At 43.3% G+C, this 23,997-nt stretch overlaps 1 protein-coding gene across 3 annotated transcripts; it reads left to right on the top strand.

The window, feature by feature from the left end:
• Nucleotides 1-497: 497 nt before the first annotated feature.
• Nucleotides 498-23,141, top strand: camk1db (calcium/calmodulin-dependent protein kinase 1Db). Of its 3 annotated transcripts, none has more exons than XM_075470188.1 (11): nt 498-1,216; nt 11,817-11,948; nt 12,873-12,947; nt 15,570-15,708; nt 16,109-16,235; nt 16,486-16,561; nt 17,619-17,731; nt 19,286-19,364; nt 20,049-20,136; nt 20,288-20,450; nt 21,335-23,141. In XM_075470188.1, the coding sequence occupies exons 1-11, from the start codon at nt 1,122-1,124 to the stop codon at nt 21,493-21,495; spliced, it is 1,248 nt and encodes a 415-aa protein (XP_075326303.1). In that variant the 5' UTR covers nt 498-1,121; the 3' UTR covers nt 21,496-23,141. The 3 variants fall into 3 exon arrangements, with proteins under 3 accessions (XP_075326303.1, XP_075326305.1, XP_075326304.1); XM_075470190.1 differs by lacking the exon at nt 498-1,216 and adding an exon at nt 8,549-8,595; XM_075470189.1 differs by lacking the exon at nt 498-1,216 and adding an exon at nt 8,648-8,837.
• The last annotated feature ends 856 nt before the right edge of the window (nt 23,142-23,997 follow it).

Genomic DNA, 23,997 nt, shown 5'->3' with positions numbered 1-23,997 from the left:
CAACTACTTATATTCACCTCGTAGTTGTGATTGCGAGTGGGAAATTTTGGCAAAGAGGTACTTAGGAAGACGGTTTATCGCTGAATTTGATTTCAATAAGTTATCAGAATCTGGCTTTTTCAAAGATCTAAGTTACCCCACTGTTCCAAAAGGAGTTACTTTGGCTGCAATATACCACTGCTGCCAGTAGTTGTCACTATGCCCCGCACTGGACCTTTAAGAATAGAAATGTAGAATAAACTAGAATGGTACTTGGAAATCTCCACCAAGGCAGTTTTTGTGTAATAGTGGAAAGGATGGGGAATTAATGTCAGGGAGGGGCAGAATTACCTGCTGCTCATTGGGCCCTACTACTCCCAGCTACACCCTTACCATGGAATTCAAACCCACATTTAAATGAGAGCATTTACTCTACAACAACCGTACAAACACACAAAACAAACAAACAGTGGACGCACATTGCAGCAGGGACAGTTCCTGAGACTGTGCAGAGTTTCCAGCGGGCCGGTGGTTTGGTGCAATGCGAACACTCAAACTGCTGCATGTGCTGTCAGATTGAAAGGCGGGAGCTGCAACCTCCCACTCCTCCTATTGCTATAACAACCACAGGGCGGTCGATGTGTCTCGATGGCACAGCAGCTCGACTGCCAAGTGTCACCCTCCTGCTGCAAGTAGCCCGACCTCCGCTCACAGCATCACCGCCTGGAGCTGCCTGAATCCCGCCCGGGCAGTAGGAGGAAGAAGAAGAGGAGGGGAGGGGGAGCCTGTGTTTCCCCGTTCAGTGATGTGAACAGTGGGGAGGCTCAGGATTGGGATCCGCTACGTCAGACAGATTAGTCAAATAACCTCTCGGGGTAGGACAAACCTCCCGGGCTCGCCAGGCTGCATGCATGGGCTCAGTCCTGCGAGACAGACAGCGCTGACAGATAGACAGGAAGCTCGGCAACATACAGGAGTGCACTACTTTGCTCTCTTTCTTTCTTTTGTATTTTCATTAGATTTCTTTGTTTCTTTCTTTTTTTTAAATTTTTTTTTGTGGCTGGGTGAGACTGTGGTGCTCCTCCAGCAGCCTCTCCTTATCCCCCCCCGCCCCCCAACTCCCCCTCCACCCCCTGTGCGAAATGGCGAAAGAAAACGGCGAGTCCAGCGACGGGTCGTGGAAAAAGCATGTCGATGATATCAAGAAGATATTTGACTTCAAGGAAGTCCTCGGCACGTGAGTACCAAGACAATGCAGCCTCGCGAGCGACGAGAAACTTTGCAGCCAGTTGTGCACCTTAGCGTCAGAAAAAAAGAAAGAAAAAACAATGGCACATTGTTGCGTTTGAACGGAAACGAGAAGCAGGCTGACAGCTGTTGAATATCTGTTAAACTGCTGGACGCACCCTGCGCCTGTCAAACTTACCGCCCGCCGCAACAGACGTTTGAAATACATACGGGAGCATCATCTCTTAATCACGCAGTGAGGAGAATTGATCATTCACTAGACACGATAACAATATGTGAAGGCAGACGCGCGATGCCCCCACCCGCGCGCGCGCGCGCCGTATCAGTTCATTCACAAACTACTGCAGCCTGTTGTTATTCCAGTTCAACACTGGATCCAGGCAGCCATTTATCTAACTGTGCCTGCTTTGCACGGCGGGGCCTATTTGCATCCACATAACCACGATTTCAATCCGCAAAGTCAGGCGCCATCTGCGATGACTTTTGAGTGCTCAGTTCTCTACAAACAGCTGAGAAACATACGGTCTGGCTCTGAGGAGTCTTGTCACTGCCACAGATACTTGATGCTACAGTAAACACTTGTGAGAACCTCTCTCTGCAGCGGGCTTGTCTGGGGAGTTCAGGGACCACTTTGGCTGAAGTTAAGTCTCTTGCTCTTGGAGCACAGAGCAGACAAATTCCAGAGTTTATTTTGGTCTGCTGTTAGGGCTGCCTGGTTTCGTGTCTTTCCTTCTTCTTCTTTGAGGAAGTTCTGCAGCAGAACCTGGAAGTGTTCCCCTGAATAAAGGTTACATGGTAGTGCCCTCCCAGACAGTCTTGTAATGCTGCTGTAGGTGCTATCACACATTTTATAGTGTAATTCTCCTTCTTTTTCTCTCTGTCTCTCTCTCTCTCTCTTTCCTTGTTGTGGCACACTTGGTCCCCCAAAGACACATTTGCTCTGTCTTGGCTGAGAGGTATAATGTTGTGAAGGCCTGTGCAGAGAAAGGAGTCTCCCTGCGGGAATAGGATTGTTTTCTTTGATTTAGCTCAAGAAACTGGTGTCGAGATGCACAAAAAATGGCCGCTGGTCACCGCTTTAGTTCGACTGGGGGGGACAGTCTGTCACGAGAATGTTGTATAATCTGCATTTTCTTGACTCTCCTCGCTGTCGTCTCATCTTGTTCAGCTCGATCGGCTGTCTTCTGAGGAGCACCAGCAGCATCATAAAGTCCTCATGCAGATTGGTGACTCATAAAGCAAACTCCACTCCTCAGCTGTTTGACCCATCAGGCACACACTCCTACCTGGAGGCAGCTCTGATTTCCCCAAGGCTTTCATTTATGTGTGAGGAGCCTGTGAATAACACCAGTGAATCATCGTGATTTACTGTCCACACAATGGCCAGGTTGGAGGAACACGCGTCCCTCACCCACAGCAACCCAGAGCACATATCCTCTCTCTCACTGCTCGGCCTTCGCGTCACACATTGTTACCGAATGTGTTTGTCTTGGCTGACTTTAATTGAGGCCCGTTGACTTGTTCCCTTGTCTTAATCGGGGAGTGGCTTGCTGCTGCACAGCGGGGTTCACAACAGGCCACCTGGGCTAGAAAAGCCCAGCAAGCTTGCAGCTTTGCCTGAGGATTATAAATGGAAGAGGAAGGACTGTTGGTCAAAGGATGAGACAGATTATCCTCCTCCTCTTCCTCCTCTTCCTCCTCTTCCTCCTTTTCTTCTTGCTCCACCTGTCAGCTGTAGTTTTCTCCATGAGTGTCTTCATCCCTCTGCAGTGTCTTCCTGCTGAGGAAAGCTCATTCATTGCCCATGGACAAGCGCTAATTATTTTTACTCACTTGGTGGTTAAGCACGGTTTTGAGGTACTTTGGTTGCCTGTTTTTTATTGCGTTTGTCTGAGTCACTTTGCAGATTTCACTTGACAAACGAAACCTCAGGCAACTCAAAAAAAAAAAATCAAACGTGTTGTTTTTTTCATTGACGCAGCTTCAAGCCGCTTTAAAAACTGACCACCCCTCCATTCATACATTGTTTGATCATAATTAATAGAATGTTTTCACATTTCCTTTACCTATGTGAACTGTATACATTTAATGCCACACGCAGGGATGATCGCCCCACTTCTCTGACTTTGATATGAGAGGGATAGTTGTTTTAGGTTAACGCTGTTTAGATGAGTTCACTGTGCTGTTTGTTGTCCCTAAAACATTTAGATAAAGTGAACATAAGGTGAATGTTGTACAAAGAGAAGAACCGATCTGAACAGCTGCTGGAAATTGGTCTTTATCCGTGTCTGTGTGTGTGTGTGTGTGTGTGTGTGTGTGTGTGTCAACCGATTAGATATTGATAGGAGTTTTCAAACAGGAAGCCATGTAACTAATGCTTTGGCCGCACTTGTTCCACGTGTTTCTTGCTGTAGAGCTAATGAGATCTCTACCACTGATGCTAGTCCTTGTCTTGCCATGGGGCTAATTTCAGACCCATAAGCTGCTGATACTCTGAGGAAGCAAATTAAATAACCCAGCTGCAAGCATGCTCAGAGATCCCAGTAGGTAGGGTGTTGTGAATGTAAGGCTTGAGGCAGGATTGCCACTTGGAGGTTTTGAGATCCTGAGACTGGCCTTTCAATACCACTTTTCCTCCAGCTGGAAAAAAATAATAATAATAACAATGATTCAAGGCAGTTTTTGGATTGTGGTTTTAATATAGGAATATGATTTGAACCGTAGTTTTATAATGACGTTTACAAAGAAATTGCATGTAACATGCACCGGTCAGTTTCATGGGTAATCACTCAGGATGCTGATACAGTATAAAGAGGGATGCCAAAGTTTGGGCACCTCTGGCTTTAATTTCTGTTGCTGCGAAGTGAGTAAATGTACACAGGGAACATTTCACTGTTACCACTGGCTGCAACACAAGCCCATAGGATGATTGAGCCACTGCCATGCTTTAGAGTTGGATAAGCTTTTTTTTTTCTTCATGAAATTCTGATTAAAAAAAAAATAATAATAATCTCTTTTCACTTTATCAGTCCATGAAACCTGTTTTTAAAACCTGTAAGGGTTGTTTGATTGTGTTCTATGAAGGGCTCATTCATTCATTTGTTTATTTATTTTTCATTTCCTGAAGAAAGACGCTTTGACATAGAATAAAAATGAGGTGATGTGATCATCACAGCATTTGTAGCTACGACTCATTTCTGATGCCCGTCCATCGAGGTGCTTTGAAAATAAACATAAAATGACTTGTGTGGGCGTATCTGAACAGAGGAACACTTCGCCAGCACTCCACATAAATCTGTTGCAGTTAAGCAGCCTTTCTTTCCCCGTGAGACATTTTCTCATAACACATAAACATGACCTCACTCTTCCTCTGAATTGCCATTTCTTAATAACATGGGGAACTTAGGAAATGGCTACCAGAAATTACTCCTAAAACCTTCTTGTAACAATGCTTTTCAGAGTGCTTTCGTGCTGCTAAGAGGAGCTTGTGGCCTCTGATTGTTGGTAGGAGGTTTGGGGAGTGGGCGTATTTATAGAGCTCTGAAATATTTGAAAGAAGGGACATAATAGTTGCCTATTATGTCGGGAAGAATGTTTCATCTTTAAACCTATTTTCACTAAGGTCGGGAGTGTCAAGGCGCCTTGTGATTCGATTACGATTCAGAGGATTGCAACGCGATTATGAAACAATTGTCAAAGCAACCTTTTTTCTATGAAGGCTTCTTTTTTCTTTTTTTCCTCGCCATGTGACTATTTGGTATTTTTCAAAGCAAAGTATTTCTAAAGATCCATAGCTAATTAACTACCAGTGTCTTTCTTTTATTGATGAAAACAAATGAGCACAATCAAGACTAAAAGGAATAGAGTTGGAGCAGATAAAAGGGAAGAGAAAGGAGAAAAGGAAATGGCAAAAACAAAGAAAATGAACGTGTGAATGTGTAAGTCGATATGCTTACAAACTCAAAGCTAATATCACTGGTAAATTGATGCATGAGGACACATGATATGAATAATGACTTTGCAGGTATATTGTTTTGCCATGCAACATTCTTTATTTATCATTCAAGTGGAAACCCTGTTAAATGAAGGGTCCTGCAGGGCAGATGTTCCAGGAACACAACTCGATGCAGTTGTTAATTTCCACTCAAGGTGCCCTGCTCCGTGCTGTAAGAGTATTCACACCTGACTTTTTACCTACTACAGAAACACATTTACTGACACAATGATGTACATCAAGGCTCTGAAACTGACACAAAGATGGTCGGCAGCTCATTTTCAGTCCCGCTGTCTTGGATCATAAACCAGGCTTATTATCTCAGAAAGTTGTGATCAGCAGAAATGTTGGTTTCCACCACAGCCTGTGGGATGTGGAGTAATGCAATCTCCTCGTGTTGTCGTAGCTTTTAGGCTCGGGAGGTAGTAGTAACTCGAAGTCTGTGTACACTGTAGCCCACAGAGTACTGAGGGCAAACATGCTACTACTTATTTAAGTGGATCATTTCAATGTGTGTTTAAACAGTTATTTTGGTGTCAAAATGGCATTACTTAAACAAAATTTGACCAGGCATACCCAAAATTTTTTGTTTTCCATAACTGAAAGGGCTAAATACTTCACCTATTTTATTTGTTGTATTTGTCAATAAAGAGTTCGCCAAAGAAAGGCTTATTACTTTGAGATAATTGAGAGGAATGTCTTCCTTCACGCACGGCTGAGGACTTAAAGCAATGGCATCTGTTTGTGTTTGTTCGATGCACTCCGTCATGGATTTTGAATTCCCACTCTTTGAGTTGTTGCCGAGTTTGATTGTCATGAATAAACAGTCGGATATTAATGGGAGCTTTTCCCTGACAAAGCCCTACTCCTGTGTGATGCGTTGAAGTGACTGCTGTCGCCTTTGTGCATTGATCATTCTCCGAAGCACAGCTCGCATTGCGGCCTTGGAAACCGCCCGAATGCTGTGAAAATGGCAGCTAGGCAACTAGGATGGTGGAAGGGTGGCTCTCTCTGAAGAGGACTTCCACTCCCAACCACTGCTATCTTCCAGCTACATTGCTGAAGGAAACAGGTTTCATGCATAGTAATTATCTGAGTTTCCATTTGTATTCATGGTCCTCTGGCTGTAGGGAACGCCCGCAGAGCCTCGGTGTGCCATTCCTTGAACTCAGAGTTGAAGCATACAACACTGCACTATATCAGAGCACAGGAGGAAGTAATCATCCGTACTGGTATAATTCAAGATTCAGTCCCTCTGACAGGCTGTTTTGTTTGCTTCAGACAAGATTATCTACAGCTCCAGGGGAATATTTGGCAGGGACCTGTATTTTTAGGAGTTTATGAGCAGCATTCGCTCTTATCAGCCTGTGAACTGGCCATTATTCTCTGTTTGATCAACTGCATGAAGGCAAACTGCGCATTCCAGAAAAGTGGCCCAGGGTCCCGCTGTGTGCATAATGATAATGGCTCCCAGCTCCAGTTGGGACTGTGAGAGCTGCTGTATTTCGCTGTGGATCCATCAGTGGAGTTGATTTAACTGAGCGGCACCTGATCAGTGGTGTTTGCGGCCAAGAGTCGGTATTGCTAAGCAGGATTTGTGGCTTAGTGAGGTGATTTCAGATTTAACTGTGAGCTTTCAGTGTTACAAAAATACTTTTAGATAAAAGATTTAAAAAAAAAAAAAAACCCTGATGACCTGTCAATTTAGAAAATGGAGGTGCAAAAAAGCAAAGGTGATTTGTAAAGAATGATGGAAGCTTTGTAAATTTGGAAGATATCTCAATTTGTTTTATCAAAATTATTTGACAATAAAAGATGTCCTTAATATGATCTAATTCTCGCATATTTTTCTATATGTATTGCTTTAGTTGTTATGGCAGTAGGAATTAGGTCTGTTTACTGTTTTGAATTTTATATAAACTAAACTTAAAAAAAACATTGAAATGATAGAGCTAAAAATAGTCTTGCGTGCCACTAGAATACTCAAAATTTAAATGATATATCCCCATGCCTTGATCTGCCAGTGATATTAGCTGTGATGTTATAAGCCTGTTAATTTACACATTCACACATTTATTTGTTTATTTAATTCTCTTTCCCTTCCTTGATTTCTCTACTCCAACTCTGTTCCTTTTAGCCAGCATTATATTAAGTCTTTGTTCTTGTTTCAGCTCCAGATCCATGTTTGTGATTGGTCATCTGGTGGCAAAAACCCAAACGTGTCCCATTTAACGTGCTTGGAGCCGAACTGTTAACCAGATTGTTAAGGTTTGGTAACGGAGATAAACGCACGTATGTTGATGCTTCTTCGTGGTGCAGGCCCTGCGAGGGACAGGAAGCCAGTAGGCTGGAAAGTCACCACCGACACATTGTAATGGTTAGGTATGAGCTGATCCGATCTCAAGTATCAGATCAGATTGAGCTGAATAAACTTCCAAGGAAAAATGATAGAATTAGATTTTCACAGGGCATGTTGTGACTGGCATGTCTTACTGGTGGACAGTGTAACATTTGATCTGAAGGGACCGACGGGACGACTGCGATGAACATGGATTCATTTATGAACGCAGTGTCACTGTTGTGCATTTTCACAATATCTGAAATGTGTTACGACAAGATGACCTTTACCAAGACAACACAACCAGTCATGAACATGAGCAAAATACCAAACTTTATGTTAATACTTCATGCCATTAAACTGTCATGCATGAGCCGTTTTGAAAACTATAACAGCATCATGAATATTACAGCGGTAGAATATTTGAGCAAGTCATCAGACCTAAACCTTTGTTTAGTATCTGATTAAGCAAAGGCACAGTTGACTGATTGACTATTAGCAGTCACAAACGTGTATAAAGACTTGGCTCATGATGCTCATGATAGTTACCTTGTGAATACCTCCTCTAGTAAATGTATCCCCAGGTGTTTTTTCTAGCTCTCAAGCTTATGGTTGCATTGTTAAACTGTTTCTTTAAATAAGCTTCACACCCTCTCTGCCCCTGCACCGCAAAGATTTAACTGTTTACTGGCCAGGCATTGTTATGCTTCAGTTGATGGTGATAAGTGATGAGGATAAACATGAATGTCACCGCACTGTTGCAGGGTGACTTTGCCGGTAGCTCCACCTGGATTATCAAGTCCCGACTTTTCCATCATGTTGCATAACTAGCCTCTTTAATGCATCTTACACAAGATGATTCCGTGACTGCTCAGCAGCCACACAATACAACATGCACCGCCTCTGAATAAAAGCAGCCCCCCCCCCCCACTCTCCAGCAGAAAACTTTCTCGGTGTTTCATTCGCGGTGCGTTTTTTTCATTTCCATCGCTCAGAGCAAGCATCCGAGGTCACATCCTTGGGAAACGTTTTCGAGGTGATTGCTTCATAACGTGGCTCACTTTGCATCTGCAACATCAGGCGCCGGTTTCACACACGGAGCAGCCCACGTTCGCATTAGTCAGCCATCTTGGCGTGGTGATCTGCACATTGTGCGGTGGTGTTGTGTGACTGCAGGCTGTCACACTCGGCGGCTCATAGTGACATCCAAGAGCTGCGGGCGCAGAGCTCTGCCACTCTGGAAGAAACTTAAGATGCAATTGTTGTTCATCCGGCTGAGTGAGTGCGCCGTCTCGATTGTGCTGTCTGTGACACCGGGTCAGAAACATTTAGTGACTTGCTCACATTTATCAGGCATAATGCGTTGAGATGAGCTCCAATAAAGGGTCTAATTTAGATGGAGCGTCCTTTTATCACTTTGTGCTCCTCCACTGCTGCTAACAATTATTGTCATGGCTAAATTAGTTGTGTTGTACATGGAAATAACACACTGGTGTTGGAAACACTAATAAAATATTACTTATCTTGATTACCAACCGTTAAAAACCCTTTTGATGTTTAATTACATTCCACACAGTGCGGACAGTTGCACTGCCATATGCATCTTTCTCGCACCCTTTCTTTCTAGTGAATGATGGCGCGATGGCTTGAATGCTTCGGGAACTTGAAGCGTAGTTTCTCGGGCTTCATGCTTTGACAAAGTGAGGGAAATAACGGCTGTGGATTGTGTCATGTTGTCATTCACAGGAAGTGATGTTGCTGCCTGTAAGTGTGGTGAGCTGGGGGACCGAAATGTTGCTTCTCACCCGCCGCACCCTCTCACTGAGCTCGCAGGTTTCCTGTGGTTTCCAGCATGATGTCTCTCCACCTGCAGAAAGCACGCTCTGAGGGGAAATCTTTTTTTGTTGCACTACTTCTAACGTCCACACAGCTGTGGAAATGTGCGGCATGTTCTGAATAGGAATTATGCTCATTGTGTTCACACCAAAAGCTGCAGTGTGAAGATGGTGCAGTAACAGGCCAGCAAGTAGCGCACCAGCTCCCTCATCGCATTTAGATATTATTTCCCCCCCCCCCCGTATGTCAGAATGAGGTCAAGCCCTCATCTTGGTCAAACCCTCCTCCGCTCCAAGCCCACATTGTTCTATTTGCAGTGAGTGTTTCCCCTCGTCGTCACACCTGGAGCCAGGAGGTGCTGTGCACTGTTTGCGTGCCGTGGCTCTGATTAACCCTCCCCCTCCGTGTGATGGAGATCGTGAGGGATTAGCATGGATTTGATGGCCACGGTACGACATGCAGCAGCCGAATGAGATGAGTTTAGAGCCTGATGATAGGAAACCGATTACCATATGAGAACTTACCAGAGTTGTGCTAGTTTAGTGAAAAATACTTTACAGCACTTACCTAATTTAGGAGCCGTGCTGCCATGTTTGGATTTTCTGGATTTATAAGCTATATGGAGACACTGATCTTTATCCTCTGCCTCATCATGGACTTCGTGGACCAGACTGAGATCTGGGGAATATAGAGGCCAAGTCAACACAGTTTTTCAAAATACTTGTGAATACCACAGCCATAAAGGGGTTTATGAACAGCCCCAACTGCTAAAAAGTTGGGACGATCTGTAAAACGTGAATGAAAAACAGAATTCAATGATTAGGGCTATGAAAAGTTTAAAGTGAAGCGTTGTATTATTTCATGAAACATATGAACTCATCCATCCTAACAGACTTTGTAGTAATGAATACTCTTTACGTTTTAGTAAGGAGGGATTTTCACACGATGATAGGGTCATGAGGCCTGGAAAGAGCTGTCATCCTGGGAGCCCTTCCTGTTGTGGTGTCAGATAGTCTGACCGTCTTCCTCCAGCACTAATCCGAAAAGAGGGGGATATATATGCCGGCAAGGGAAGAGCAGTTGGCTTCCTTCTTAGTGTAAATGGTCATGGGTCAGGTGACCTTACAGAATTCAGAGGTGCCACATCCTCTCCCACGCTGTGCTTGCTCTCCTCTAACCACTATCGCTGGTGCTTCCTTAGTCTTTCTTCTAAAATCCCTGTTCGTACACTTTAAAGCACACAACATCCACATTAACGCCAAACATCAAGCTTTCCCCACAGAGCATTACTCCCATGGTGCGGCCCTCCTTCCATTTCTTCCCCATGTAACTGTCGCTCACACCTTGCAGGCATGATGTAAAAGAAGGCATGACTTTTCAGACCAGGTCACCCTCTTTTGCTCCATGATCCTGCTGTGATGCTCATGTTCCCGCTGAAGCTGCTTTGAGCAAAGGACAAGGCTCAGTGTGGTAGATCTGACTGGTCTGCAGTTTGATGCACAGGCTGTTTTCTCCTTTCAGTGACCTATGCTACAGTACCTCTTCTGTTAGATTGGAGCAACGTGACTGTGGCCCACAGATTCATCGGTTTTCACTCCACAAAACATCTGTCTATTACAGTTTGATCCATACGCTTGCTTGTTTTCTGCCTCCAGCATATTAACTCAGAGAATGACTTCATTTCAACTGTCAATGATTTTAATGTTGGGGCTGATCAGAGTACCTTGCATTGCACAGAAGAAAGCCTTTTATCAGCTGTTCGAAATTCAAATAAACAAGGAGGAAGGAGCTTCTTTATACATTTTTTTTATTTGATCATTTCCTCCTCCACAGTTCATCTGTCAATCGTGGATTATTGTAGGCCTTTAGATCATATTAGCTGCTTGTGTTTGGTGAACATGACCCAGAAAGCCTCAGATAATCGGTTCTTTTAAGGATGACATCAAGCCATCCTGAAGATGCATGAAAGGAAAAGAGTGAGTAATGAAAACAAGTAGGGGGGGAAGGCAATCACTCTGCCTGTTCAGCAAGATTTATTATCTACGTGGTATCATAGCAACAGATGCAGATTGCTTGAGCTAATACTCCCTTAATTCCGTATTTGTTTAGCATGGAGGCAGATGGCAGAGGAAAAGGGCACTATCAGCTCTCCTAAATGGGTGTTTTTTAGAGGTTTTAAAAGTGTTTGCAGTGCTTTTGGCTGCGCACAAGCTCCAAGCGTACGTCTGCACAGAAGGCTGTTGACCACAGTCATGGACTTTGCCAGTTCTCAGTAAATATTCACAATATGCTGTTTGTGTACTCTAGCCTGTCTTCTTCTGAGCGTCCTCTCTCTACTCACTGACGATGTGTCAATATTGTCTGAGCTCATATAAAGCAGGACTAATATGTTTCTTTTTTTCTTTTTTTTCTTTCTTGCAGCGGTGCGTTTTCTGAAGTGGTGATGGCGCGGGAGAAGGCCACAGGGAAGATGGTGGCCATCAAGTGCATTCCCAAAAAAGCGCTCAAGGGGAAGGAGACGAGTATCGAAAACGAAATCGCTGTCCTCAGGAAGTATGTACCGCATGACTGAACCATGCAGAGGGAGAGCAGCACTTTTAGAAAGGGTCACCGTCTTGCATTATCCTCTGGGAAGCTTGTGCTTTCTTCTGCTCTCACCACTCTTGGCTGGTTTATGTAGTGCCAGTTTATTTAACAGTCATTGACAGGCTTAAGTGACCGCCTCGTCGAATCCCATCTATCAACCTGCACACACACACACACGCACGCTGTTACACAGGGTATGATAGGATTGGACTGACACCAGGTGACTCTCCATCCTCCCCCAGGGCCTGATGGGAAAATTCCCAGAGAAGCTCAGTTATCAGTCACTCTAAAAGTCAGCATTGCAGTGGTTGGGTGTAGTTGCCTGGTTACAGTTGCTATCCTTTGACAAATTCCATTTTTTTTCTCTTTCATGGTTTCTCATTTGGTTTTCTCCCTCTCTTTATGCTCTATAGTTGTCCTCAAACTGCAAAGTCATTTTCATTCCACACTTGGAAAAGAACAAAGTTGTGAAGGTTTAATCTTTTGAGAGCTCCTCCTCCTCCTCCTCCTCCTCCTCCTCCTCCTCCTCCTCCTCCTCCTCCTCCACTTCTACCTTTTCTACCAAACACCAGCCCTTTAAAAGACATCTTGTCACATGACCTTACCTTGGGTAATGGATCAAGACTCCTGATATCTTGATCCATCATAGAGTATTTCCCTCAGGGTTTACCACTTCATCACTCATTGATCAGCATCCTCTAAGAGTCGTTTCCCCTCTCAATCATAGAGGAACAACAAAAAATGAAAAATAAAAGCACAGATCTGCCTTCAGTTGGCAGAGCATTGTTTCATCATGTTGTCAGAAGGCTAACTGCGCCACATATTTGTTTCGTGATGAAGTGAATAGAAGCTGGCACCAAACAAAGCAAATTTTCTTTTCTTCCCCCTCAGGATAAAGCATGAGAATATAGTGGCTCTGGAGGACATCTACGAGAGCTCGAATCACCTGTACCTCATAATGCAGCTGTAAGTACATCAACCCCCCCATGCTGTCTGTTTAGGTCAGCTCTTGGCCTCCCATTTGGCCTTGAGTTTCGATAATGTGTTGTGTTCCGAGCCTGAGCGAGTGTCCTTGAGGCAACTTTGCCAGAGTGAATGCAGCGATGCTCTAAAGAGGACACCGTCCTCATTTGAACAGCAGCATAATGTGTGTAGTGAGGATAAATAATGCAATCAATAGCCGCGTTCAGACAGAGCAGTTCTAAGAACGGTCCTCCTCGAATTTCGTTCTGATAGCTGTCCTTCCCCAGCGGAACTGTTTCAGTCTGCATTCGCACATGAGTCGGGACCCTGATAGGGACTGATGCGCCGCAACCGTCTGCGACAGTGACGTGTTACTTTAGCGCCACACTCAACAAAAAAATAAAACAAAACAAAACCTGTAAAAAGTAAGGAGAGAAGAAAAAAACATCACCAAGAAGCTAACATGGAGAGCGAGGAGGCCACCGTGTTCATGGTCTACATGATGGTGATATTAATCATGGACGATCACATCGGGCGTCTAACATCGTGGCTGGAAGAGCTCACAGAGAGAGTCGGGATCGAGCGCAGGCCATACTTCTTCGTTTCATGAAGGAAGGAGAGCAGAGCGCCGCAGACAAAGGAGACAACGTGTAAGTTTAACTTATTAAACACGTGCCGGTTGTGTCCGTGTCATATGAGTAAACATTTTAGCCGTGACAGCATGACGAGGGGAGTAGCTACCGACCACCAAACACCTAAGTCAGATGTGTTCCTATAGAAACCTGAAAAGAACCAGCCTCGGAGAAGGAGCTAAAATGGTTATAGGAACTGAGGGCCGTGGTCCCGAGTTCCTGTATGTCCGAATGCGGGAAAAAACAGCCCCATTCCTGAAAAGGTTATAGGAACTGCCAAAGGTTCCTACAGTGGGAATGCGGCAAAAATCGTTACCCATTTCCACTTTATACATTTTTGATATTTTTAGGGAAACGCTATACTATAAACATGAGAATATTGACAATATTCTCATGTTTGTTATGTAAACATGACAGGGAGCCCAGGATTCAAATTAGCTTAGCATGACTTGAAAATTAAGGAACTCTCTGTTTTACACCAGACACAAGGAATATTGACATGTGTTTTTATTACAATAGAAAGTGACAAATGGCAAATAAATGTAGCATCTTCAAGTAAGATTGTTGTTTTCATGCTACCATCTTGTTGTCATCGTTACTAGCAGAAACTCTGAGCCAAACAATAGTTCAGCATACGCTCCCTAAACTGGGTCGCCTGTTAAGTCTTTAAACAGGCCAGTTAGCATTAGCTTTGATTATATTCTAACAGGACAGAGCCATGCTGTATAGCTGAGGGACATATCTTGAAACAAATAAGAACTACGTGTGGGCTTTTGTGGTTTCACATCTCTTTTTGTGCTAACCAAGCTCAGCTGTGTATTTGAAAAAAATATTGTGTTTTTCTTCATCTGGTCATGTGACGAGTATTTTTGTCGAATGCTTTTTTCACTCGCTGTTAGTTAAGGGGTATGCTTAGCTGCAGCTTCTATACCGTTTTCCTGTGAATAGAATATGTCGTCATAATTCGATACCTTTGACCTGCCCACATCATTTCACAGTGTTTGTGACTAATGCACCAGCAATTTCGCCAGCAATTATCTGCCCTCTCCGTATCTCTGAAAGGTGCTTAATGTTGCCTCGAAGTCTCTTATATAAACGGTAATCATTTGTAAAGGCAGACATAAACTTACACTTGCTAAACTTAATGAGTCATGTATTGTGTATTTTGCCTTTTTGTAGTTGAAAGTCGTTGAGAATGGCTGGTGCATTAGTGCCAAACATTGCTTAACTATATGATGTCATGATGACATTTCAAAGATGTAGGAACACTCTTTGGAAGAATGACATTTAGGAAGAACTGACTAATGTCACGACACTGCGTCAAAGTGAATTCAATAAAAGGCCTTCCGCAAAGAGAAATGTAAGAGAAAAATAATTGCCTTATTTTGAGCTCTTAAAATGATTAGTATGTTTATTTTGTTAAGACTTGGTGCTTCAGAAAAACAAGAGTGAATACAGACCAGAAGTACGATTTAAAAAGAAACTGACTTATTCTTAAGAAACCAATTGGAAATAGAATGCACATTATGTGGAAATGTACATTCTTTATTTATTCATTTATTTATTTATTTTTAGAACTTTAAGGAAAAGTTCTTGGAAAGAGGTGGATGCTTTCACAACTTAAATACAGGCTGTTCTTGGTTTAAACAGCCAGAAGTAAAATGCCGAACTCGGGGGGGACTTTGTTGTTGTTTCTGTGATTGAGTGCAGGCACGAAACTCAAAAATGCTTTAGTCAAACCTTTCTCTTTTCTTGAAGGGGGAAAGAAGCTTTACAGTGTATTTTAGAACATTTTCAAGCCCATTCAAGTTTTCTGCACAATATATTCCACACTCATGTTAAATACGCTTTTTTCCAGTCAGTCCTCACACAATCTCCAGCAAAGAGTTAAGATTTAGTGGAGGCACAGCCTGCTGCTTTGTTGTCGCTTTGTGTAAGTGCATCTCAGATAAACCTCTATTAGAATTTTATCAGCTTGTCTTAATGCTTGCAGGGTGTCTGGAGGTGAGCTGTTTGACCGCATCGTAGAAAAGGGTTTCTACACAGAGATGGATGCCAGTCGGCTCATTCGGCAAGTTTTGGATGCAGTCAACTATCTACACTCCATGGGAATAGTGCACAGAGACTTAAAGGTACGACAGAATTGAATATTCACACATAGTCAAACATGCATTTGTTGCTGAAAAACTTTCTCCTCTTCAGTCAACAAGAGAGGGCAAATCCTTGATACTTAACCTGCGTGGGTGCTGCCATATTCGGTAGTAATCACCCAAAGAGGTTAAATGTCAGGGATTTCCCTTCTCTGTAAACTGCTGAAGCCTCATGGCTGAGCCAAGAAAGCTGTTGAAAGACAAATCCATTGTCTGACATTTTACGGTCCAGGCCACAAGTTCACACACACACACACACACACACACACACACACACACACGCACACTCACATAGACACACACACACACACACACAATCTTACGAACAACAATCACAAACAGATGTTTTGACTCATCCTTTTTTTTCCTTTTTAACTTTCAGCCTGAGAACCTGCTTTACTTCAGTCCTCATGATGACTCAAAGATCATGATCAGTGACTTTGGCCTGTCAAAGATGGAAGGGACAGGTGGCGTGATGGCCACGGCCTGTGGGACTCCTGGATACGTGGGTGAGGATGCCGCCTGCGCTTCGACTTTGGTGGAAAGTTACTCAGAGATAATTGGATGCTCTAGTTGGCTAAACACGACATAGTTTAATCTGTCTGTAGCCACAGGTGGTTAACCTTAGCCATCTGCTGCAGGCAGTCCACCAAATATTCACATGCTTCTCTGGCTTCCAAGTCATGGTGAAAAGTGGAAAATGGTTTGCTTTGTTATTTTTTTCTGATCATTAAAAAAACCAAAATGTCATTGTTTCAGCCCCTGAGGTTTTAGCACAAAAGCCCTACAGTAAAGCAGTGGACTGCTGGTCCATTGGGGTCATCGCTTATATCCTGTAAGTACTTATAATTCACCAACCCTTACTTCACTTTTTGTTATATAGTCTCTAGTTAAATAGGCAAATCTTTCTTCCCATCAGGAAAAAAAAGGAAAAACATCTTTCTTGACCTGGAAAAAGAGCAAAAATATCAACCATGCCAACGGCTCGATGAAAACTTGCAAATTGAAATCAAACACCGGGCCTGACAGTGGTGCCAAATGAAAAATACAGACATGATTAAAGTTGTGAGGCTCTCTCCGGTCAATATGCTGTCGCTCGGCTCCATATTTCACTTGAGTCAGTCCAGCAGTTGTTTAGATATTTGCCTGTAGGCCGGAGTGGTTGTAGACTGACGGACGAACAAAGCTTGAATGTGCAGCTAAGACAACATCAATAAAATAAGCAACATGTCTCCTCTCGTATCTACATGCATTATCTTCAAGACCAATTGAACACGGTCTAAAACATTCAAACATGAATTGCAAAATCCCATCCAGGTTGCAGATTAAGTCCCATTCATTAGTGGAAACACTGCAGGGTCAAGACTGTAGCCTGGCGGATGCCAATAGCTGCTGTTCCAATAATAAAGAGCCTGTAAGGCAACTGTTGGATAAAGCCGCCAACCTAATTAAGCAATGTGGTGTCACTCGCTAGCAAAAAGAGAACAACTGGTTTTGTTATGCATTTGTTACGTGTTACGAATTACAAAGTTTTTTTTCTTTTACCCTCATAAATGAGTCGTCTGCCTGCAGGACTTGTGACCGTTTTATAATCCAAAGCACGCCCCAAGTGCACAGCGTGGATTTATGATTTTTATCTGCAGTTCACGTGCCCATTTTCTCTCATATCATATGAAAATGGATTGCTTTTGTGCTATTTTCTGCCCCTCTTAGTGTCCTTGATAATCCCTCGGAGCTGTCTCCGGTGGCATGCTATAGGAAAAATCAAACCTGCCTGTAAATAAGATTAGCTCCCGGCAAATCCTTTTAGATTATGGTTAAAGTTTCTAACATCATCAGGATAACGACTTTCACACGGCCCGTTGTGTAATCATTCAACTTCATCTTCGCAGGCTTTGCGGCTACCCTCCTTTCTATGACGAGAACGATTCAAAGCTCTTTGAGCAGATTCTCAAGGCGGACTACGAGTTTGACGCTCCATATTGGGATGACATATCAGACTCCGGTGAGCTATGACATAGTGTGTGTGTGTGTGTGTATGCGTGTTTGTTCTTAAACAGTGTTGAAATAAAGAGTTTTGTACTCTGCAGATTGATTAGATCACAAATAAATCTCTGGAAGCTAACAAAGTTGTGTTCAGAGCCTTTAAGTTGGGGGGGGGGGAAGTTTCTTTCTTTCTTTCTTTGAAGATAGTCTTTGCCAGTTCTGGTGAGGATTTTTGTAACCTATGAAATCCCACAAGGTGTTTGCACGCTTTAGCTTGAAATTGCCCACAAGAATGATTTGTTTAAAGCAAACCTATCAGCAGTAATGGGGAAGAGCAGACTTTACTGCTTATTGTGGCTCAATGTTTTGTGCTTTTTTCGACCAGAACTCCAAATTGCTGACATATGACCTCACTTCCTGTTTTTGAATGTCAAAGCAAACTCCAGTTGGCTGCAATTAACACATTTGAAACCTTGCTTGAGTCATGGAAACCTACAGAATCACATTCGTTGAAGAACTGGTCAACAAGCATTAAACCTCTAACTCAAAGGCAGCGGTGGCTCCAGAGCACTCTGGAGGGCACCATGAAACTTGGTGAAAAGGATCCCCAACAGACAATAAGATGAATGAATGAAAAACCTAATTCTATTTATTTTCATGTTATATTTGAGTTTTTTGTTTTTCCTGCTTAGGTTTACACATATTTTAATAATTTGTCCAATGTCAGTTTTTTTTATCAGAGCAACATTTCCTGTTGAGTCCCAGTGAAGTGGAATGGGACTTTTTTTTTTTTCTTTCTTTTTTACGTGGACTTTGGTCCTCGAAGTAAAAATGCAATCAATTCTACCTTCTCCATCTTGGACCATATTTTCAGATTTCTGAAATATTCGGAAGATTAAAGGGAAGTTTGCTTTTGTGGCACCTTTGGGGACAGCAGACGCCAGAAAGTGCTCTACAGCAGCAGATACAAAGTTCAAACGGAACAAAGATAAATAAATGGGCACAGATGAGACACAATAAACAGAATTTGCATTAAAGTCAGTTCTCAGTTCCAGTGGGAGACGTTCCAGAGATTCTGTGGAAATGTTTGACTGTAATACACCAGCAAACTGACACAAGACGTTTGACTTTAATGTCTTCATATGACAGAATCAACAATCATTGTTGGGTATTATTTATTTACTTTAACTGTGTTGTTTGTGGGCAGCAAAGTGTTTCAGTTGTCAGTCCCGTCAACTTGCTTTGCTCGCTGTTTCACTCTGTGTGCTGTAGATTGTTGGCCGGCATTCAACAGAAAATGAGAAAGCTTTTTTAGAAGATTATTTTGGCAATCTGCCTCTACTTATCATCTCAACACAACATTTTTGTTTCTCCTTTAAAAAGAAAGTAAAGATTAAGTCTCTCAATGTAATTATCAAAAAAAAAAAGGAAAAAAATTGGCTTGGGAACCGCCAGCTCTGCAGGGCTGCGTGAAGTAAAGCCTTGGAGGAAAATTTGAATCTTTGCAGGGCTGCAGAGTGTATATCATATTCTCAGCTGGGTATGCTCTTGACTTTTTCATTTTCCTCCTCAGCCAAAGACTTCATCAACTGCCTAATGGAGAAGGACCCCGAGAAGAGATTCATATGTGATCAGGCTCTGCAGCACCCCTGGTGAGGAACTCACCGCCACACTGCGCCACAAGCAGACAATCACAGGGAACCACACACTGCGCTGCGATTACACAGCAGTGTGACGCAGGTTGACAGGCTTACGCATTTGTCATGGAGAGCTTGTCCTCCCACTGTCAGCTGTCACCATGGCTCCGAGCCCCGAGCCCACCTCTGCTGGGCACTGCCAGCCCTCAGAGAAAAATATGCTGAATAAATGTCTGCCAATTAGCGGCTGATCTGCTGAAGGATCCTTGAAGAATCTGGAAGATTTAACGAACAATCGGGACGTCTTCCATGGTCTGCGTCAGCGCTAATGAGAGCGCGCTGGCGTGGGTTGCTGTCTCCAGCTGAGGTGGCAGCGAGTCTGTTTGGCAGTAATGGGCATTTTGGGTCGCGAGCAGGTGGTTCATCTCATACTGACATCAGTAACGGGTGTCAAAGCGGAGAGAAATGACTTTCACCGTCATGGTTTCATAAAGAGATATTATGATGAATGTGACAATAACTCCTGCGGAAACAGCAGCCCATCAATCGGCGGTGTCGCAGAGTAAATGTAATTGATGGGACCAAATAGGAAAACAGCATGAGGATGATTCCTCAGGTGTGGCTGATGCAAACATAAATCATCTGGGTAATGCTGTTTTGGTTTGCGTGACTGGTTACTTTGACTTTTTCTTTTTTCAGGATTGCTGGAGACACGGCTCTCTGCAAGAACATACATGAGTCAGTCAGCCGGCAGATGCGGAAAAACTTTGCCAAAAGCAAATGGAGGGTGAGCACGTGTTCGAGGTCGACAGACTGTAACAAAAACACACACACAGCACTCTGTTTTTGTCTTGTTTTTTTAATAGGAGTTATAATGGCAGAAAACATGCCGTGGTTTGCTTTTCTCCAGCAATTTGTCTGTTCCCTTCTCTGCACAGCAAGCATTTAATGCAACAGCTGTGATCCGCCACATGAGGCGCCTGCAGCTGGGCACCAGCTTTGGCAGCAGCATCCAAAGCAGCAACTCTGTGCCGAGCCCTCAGAGCCGAGCTCCGGCCAAGAGCCAGTCTGTGGACTGCGCCCCGCTCTCCCTGCAGGACTGTAAGTGACACTTCAGATGCTCAACCATCACAAATGTGTCCAACATTTATTGCAGAGCTCTGATGAGCTTTTACTCTGCTGTCCTGTCCGTTAGGCTAGTTGGCCACTTTTTCTGGAAGCATTTGGTTTAAGCTATGGTCTCTCAAATGTTGAAGACACCACATCTCCGATAGTTACCCATCTACTAACAGCTCTATCTGTTCAGCTCTATATATCTAAATTTCCATGCCGTGCACTTTGGTCACAGCAGTGACGCTGCAGATGGTTTCTTCAGGTGAATCAAAAGATCAGGATTTTCTTGTTGAAAACAGCTAAGCTGTAACGGTAATGAAATGAAACCGTCCCGAGTAAAACACTGATACTGACCGTTCAATAAACCTACAAATCTAGAAAAAGTTTTTGGGGTATTTTCAGGCCACTTCCATCTACGGCTCCTGTGTTTTACACAACCAGTTTGCATTTGGCACGCTTAGTATGAATTGCTCTGGTGATTTGGCATGTTGGGAGAAAACTGTAACTCTATAAAAGCTGTCGTCTTGTAACGCAATTGATTTATCATCCAGAGTGATGTCTGAATGAGGAGGGAGGAGCATAAATGGAGAAGTGACTTGTGTGTGTGTGTGTGTGTGTGTGTGTGTGTCAATGGCTGAATGACTTTAATGACTTTAGCAGGTGGATGAATCCATTAATGTCACACACCTCGTATGCGAGAGCGGCTTTAAATGATGAATTTCTAATTCGAACGCTTTCTAATTTTATGTTAAGAAATGTTTTAATTGTTTAACCATTTGTCCGCGCAGCCTTTCACAGTTAGCTAAGCTCTCCTCCATCTTTAGGGTCTCTTTGCCTTTATGAGAAGCTTTTTTTTTATCTTTCTCTTACAGGTCCCCCCATAGCTCCTCTGCCATCTGCTGTTAAAGTGTACGATCAGGACGCTGATGCCGCCGCTCCTGTCACGCGGGAGGACCCGGCGGCGGCGGCGGCGGCTGAGCCCTCTCGTCCACGACCATCCACCGTTACCGTCATCCACACTGGGACTAAATGACGCCAGGTTCCGCGGGAGGTGAGCTGGGAGACCACGGAGCTTTGAAACGAGGGGGAAAGAAAAATCCACCTCAGGCCTCGTGATTCAACGTCGTTGCCCAGTTTGCCCATCCCGCCACCTCCCATATGTTTCTGTCAAACACGGGAGGAATTTGAGGAGTGCTGGCTTGGCTCCATTTAGCATGGCTCAGCGCCGCACCCCCCCTCCCTTGCTTCCCTTCCCACTGTCCTACAGAACCTGGAAGCACAGAGGGGGGGGGGGGGGATCACCTGAAGTTGTAATTGTGGAGATGACGGTTGTCGGACAAGCAGCTGCTGTGTGAGGTGCCACACAAAAGGAAAATCGTAATTGAAACTGCTATCAGTTTTGACTCTGATAGGGACGTTCAGCTGTATGCCTTGTGTAAATATCTGCCTGGAACTATTGCGTGGAGTCTTGTTCTGCAAGTGAAATATGAGCTTAAAGCTGTGGTAAATAATTGTGACATCACCTGCACTCTGAACTTCTCTTTGTTCGTACAGCTCTTGTAAATTCGCTGTGGTATTTGCTGCAACGGCTCACAGCGTCGAAACTTCCAACAGTATGACAGTCAGTGTTGTGTTTTTGCTTTGTAGTGTGCGGATGTGAAATCCAAAAAGGAGAACTTGCATCAGTCACGGCTGTGGTTGCAGGGAGGGCCGGTGCACTGCACTTATGTATTGGAATATTTATTTTCCTATTATATATTATGATTTTTGTAAGAATACCACTCGCTGAAATGTGTAAATGTATCATAAGACTGGATTTAAAGCTATCTCATTGTCTGATGAAGAAATACAGTATCTAATAGTTGTCGACTTTGTAATTGCTGTTTTATTTGAAGAGTTCAATTTGACGTGGCTGCGGAGTCCTCCACGGCCACAGGAGGGCGTCGGGGGGTTGTTGCTTTATGACCAGTTCTCAGGGATCTGCAGGGACGTGAACATGAAGCTAACCAAACACCTCTGTGTGATCAGACACTTCTGTTTTCATCCAAATAGTTGAAAAGTTTAAACCTCCAAATACTGCTCGCGGTATTATCCTAATGTGCCACTGGGGTATATGTTTTCTTACTTTGAAACCATTATCATTTGACACTATTTCCCTTTAAAAAAAAAAAATCTTGAACTGTTTTTGGATGTAAAGACCGTGCTCACAGTGATGTGTGCGTTCATGTCTGTAATCAAAGTGTAAAATGACAAATGAATGCAAACGCATCCTGGTTAATATTGCTCCTATTGCAGAATCTGATCAGTTGTGTACAGTTGAGTAGTTGATATGTCGTGCTCTGCTTCCGCTCACGAAGTGGCTGCTCTGGGAACAGCTCAGCCGCCTCCGTGTTTAATCACTGTGCTTTCGTACCAGCCTGTTGAATTTAGCAGAAAGGCTCTTTGTCCTTCTCTCTCTCCCGCTCACTCTCAAGAGACTTTCACGCAGAGAGGAGAAGGGATCTGTCTTTGTATTTTTCTCTCTATTTGATTTCAGTCTCTCAACATGAATGTGGAAAAAAAAATAATAATAAAGGAACGCTCCACCAGAGCATGCCATTTTGAATTATCTAAAAATGTGGTGAATATCCAAATGGACTTTGAGCATACTACTTACTGTAAATACAAAGCTCTACAACATTTGCTTGGGTCTCGAGTGTTTATTTTTCTGTTCCCCTGAAAACGTCAAAAGAAAAACAAAATATGAATCGCTGAAAACCTCCCAGGCCGCATGTTGCAGATGTTGCTCTCTGAAGTTGTCGATTCACATGAAAAAGCAAAGCTGTTTACGTGTTATTTTGCTTTCTTTGACAGGGAGTAAATATCAAGATATAGTTTTCACACATTACTTACAGTATAGAGTTAAATATATATTAGTTTATACACACTAATGCTGCTACGTGTGATACAATAACTTCATGCTAGCTCTGACCCCCAGCACAAATCATGTCATTATGCGGGATAAAAGTGGTGCTTGAAAGTTTGTAAACATTTGAGGATTTTCTTCGTTTCAGCTTGAATTTGACCTAAAACGACATTCGAATTTCAGCCATGTTCTTTCAGCAGATAAACAGAACCCAATTAAACAAATGAGATAAATGTATTGTTGGTTTTATTAAGGACAATTATCTAATGTTACAAAAACAAAAACTGATTGTGTATACATGAATTCAATTTATTTTCCAATGCTAGCATCCCAGGAGTGGTCTGTCAACAAAGCTGTTTCAAAGGGCAAGGTGTGCAATAGCCTGCGAGGTGGTGGTATCATGGTTTGGGCCTGTTTTGCAGCATCGTGACAAGGGTGGAGTTCGATGAAACAAGGACCTCTGAATTATTCCAGAAACATCTTTCGTTAAATGTCAGAGCATCTGTCTGTGAATTTAATCTAAAAAAAGATGGTGTCACACTGTAGGAAAATTTATCCAAACATCTGTGTTTTCCACAGGAATGGCCCAAAATTCCTCCGTGGCAGAAATGCAGGAGGCACCGAATGTGA

The sequence above is a fragment of the Odontesthes bonariensis genome, chromosome 7 (genome assembly GCF_027942865.1).
Source record: "Odontesthes bonariensis isolate fOdoBon6 chromosome 7, fOdoBon6.hap1, whole genome shotgun sequence".
NCBI lineage: Eukaryota > Metazoa > Chordata > Actinopteri > Atheriniformes > Atherinopsidae > Odontesthes > Odontesthes bonariensis.
This window is presented reverse-complemented; position numbering and strand designations above follow the sequence as displayed.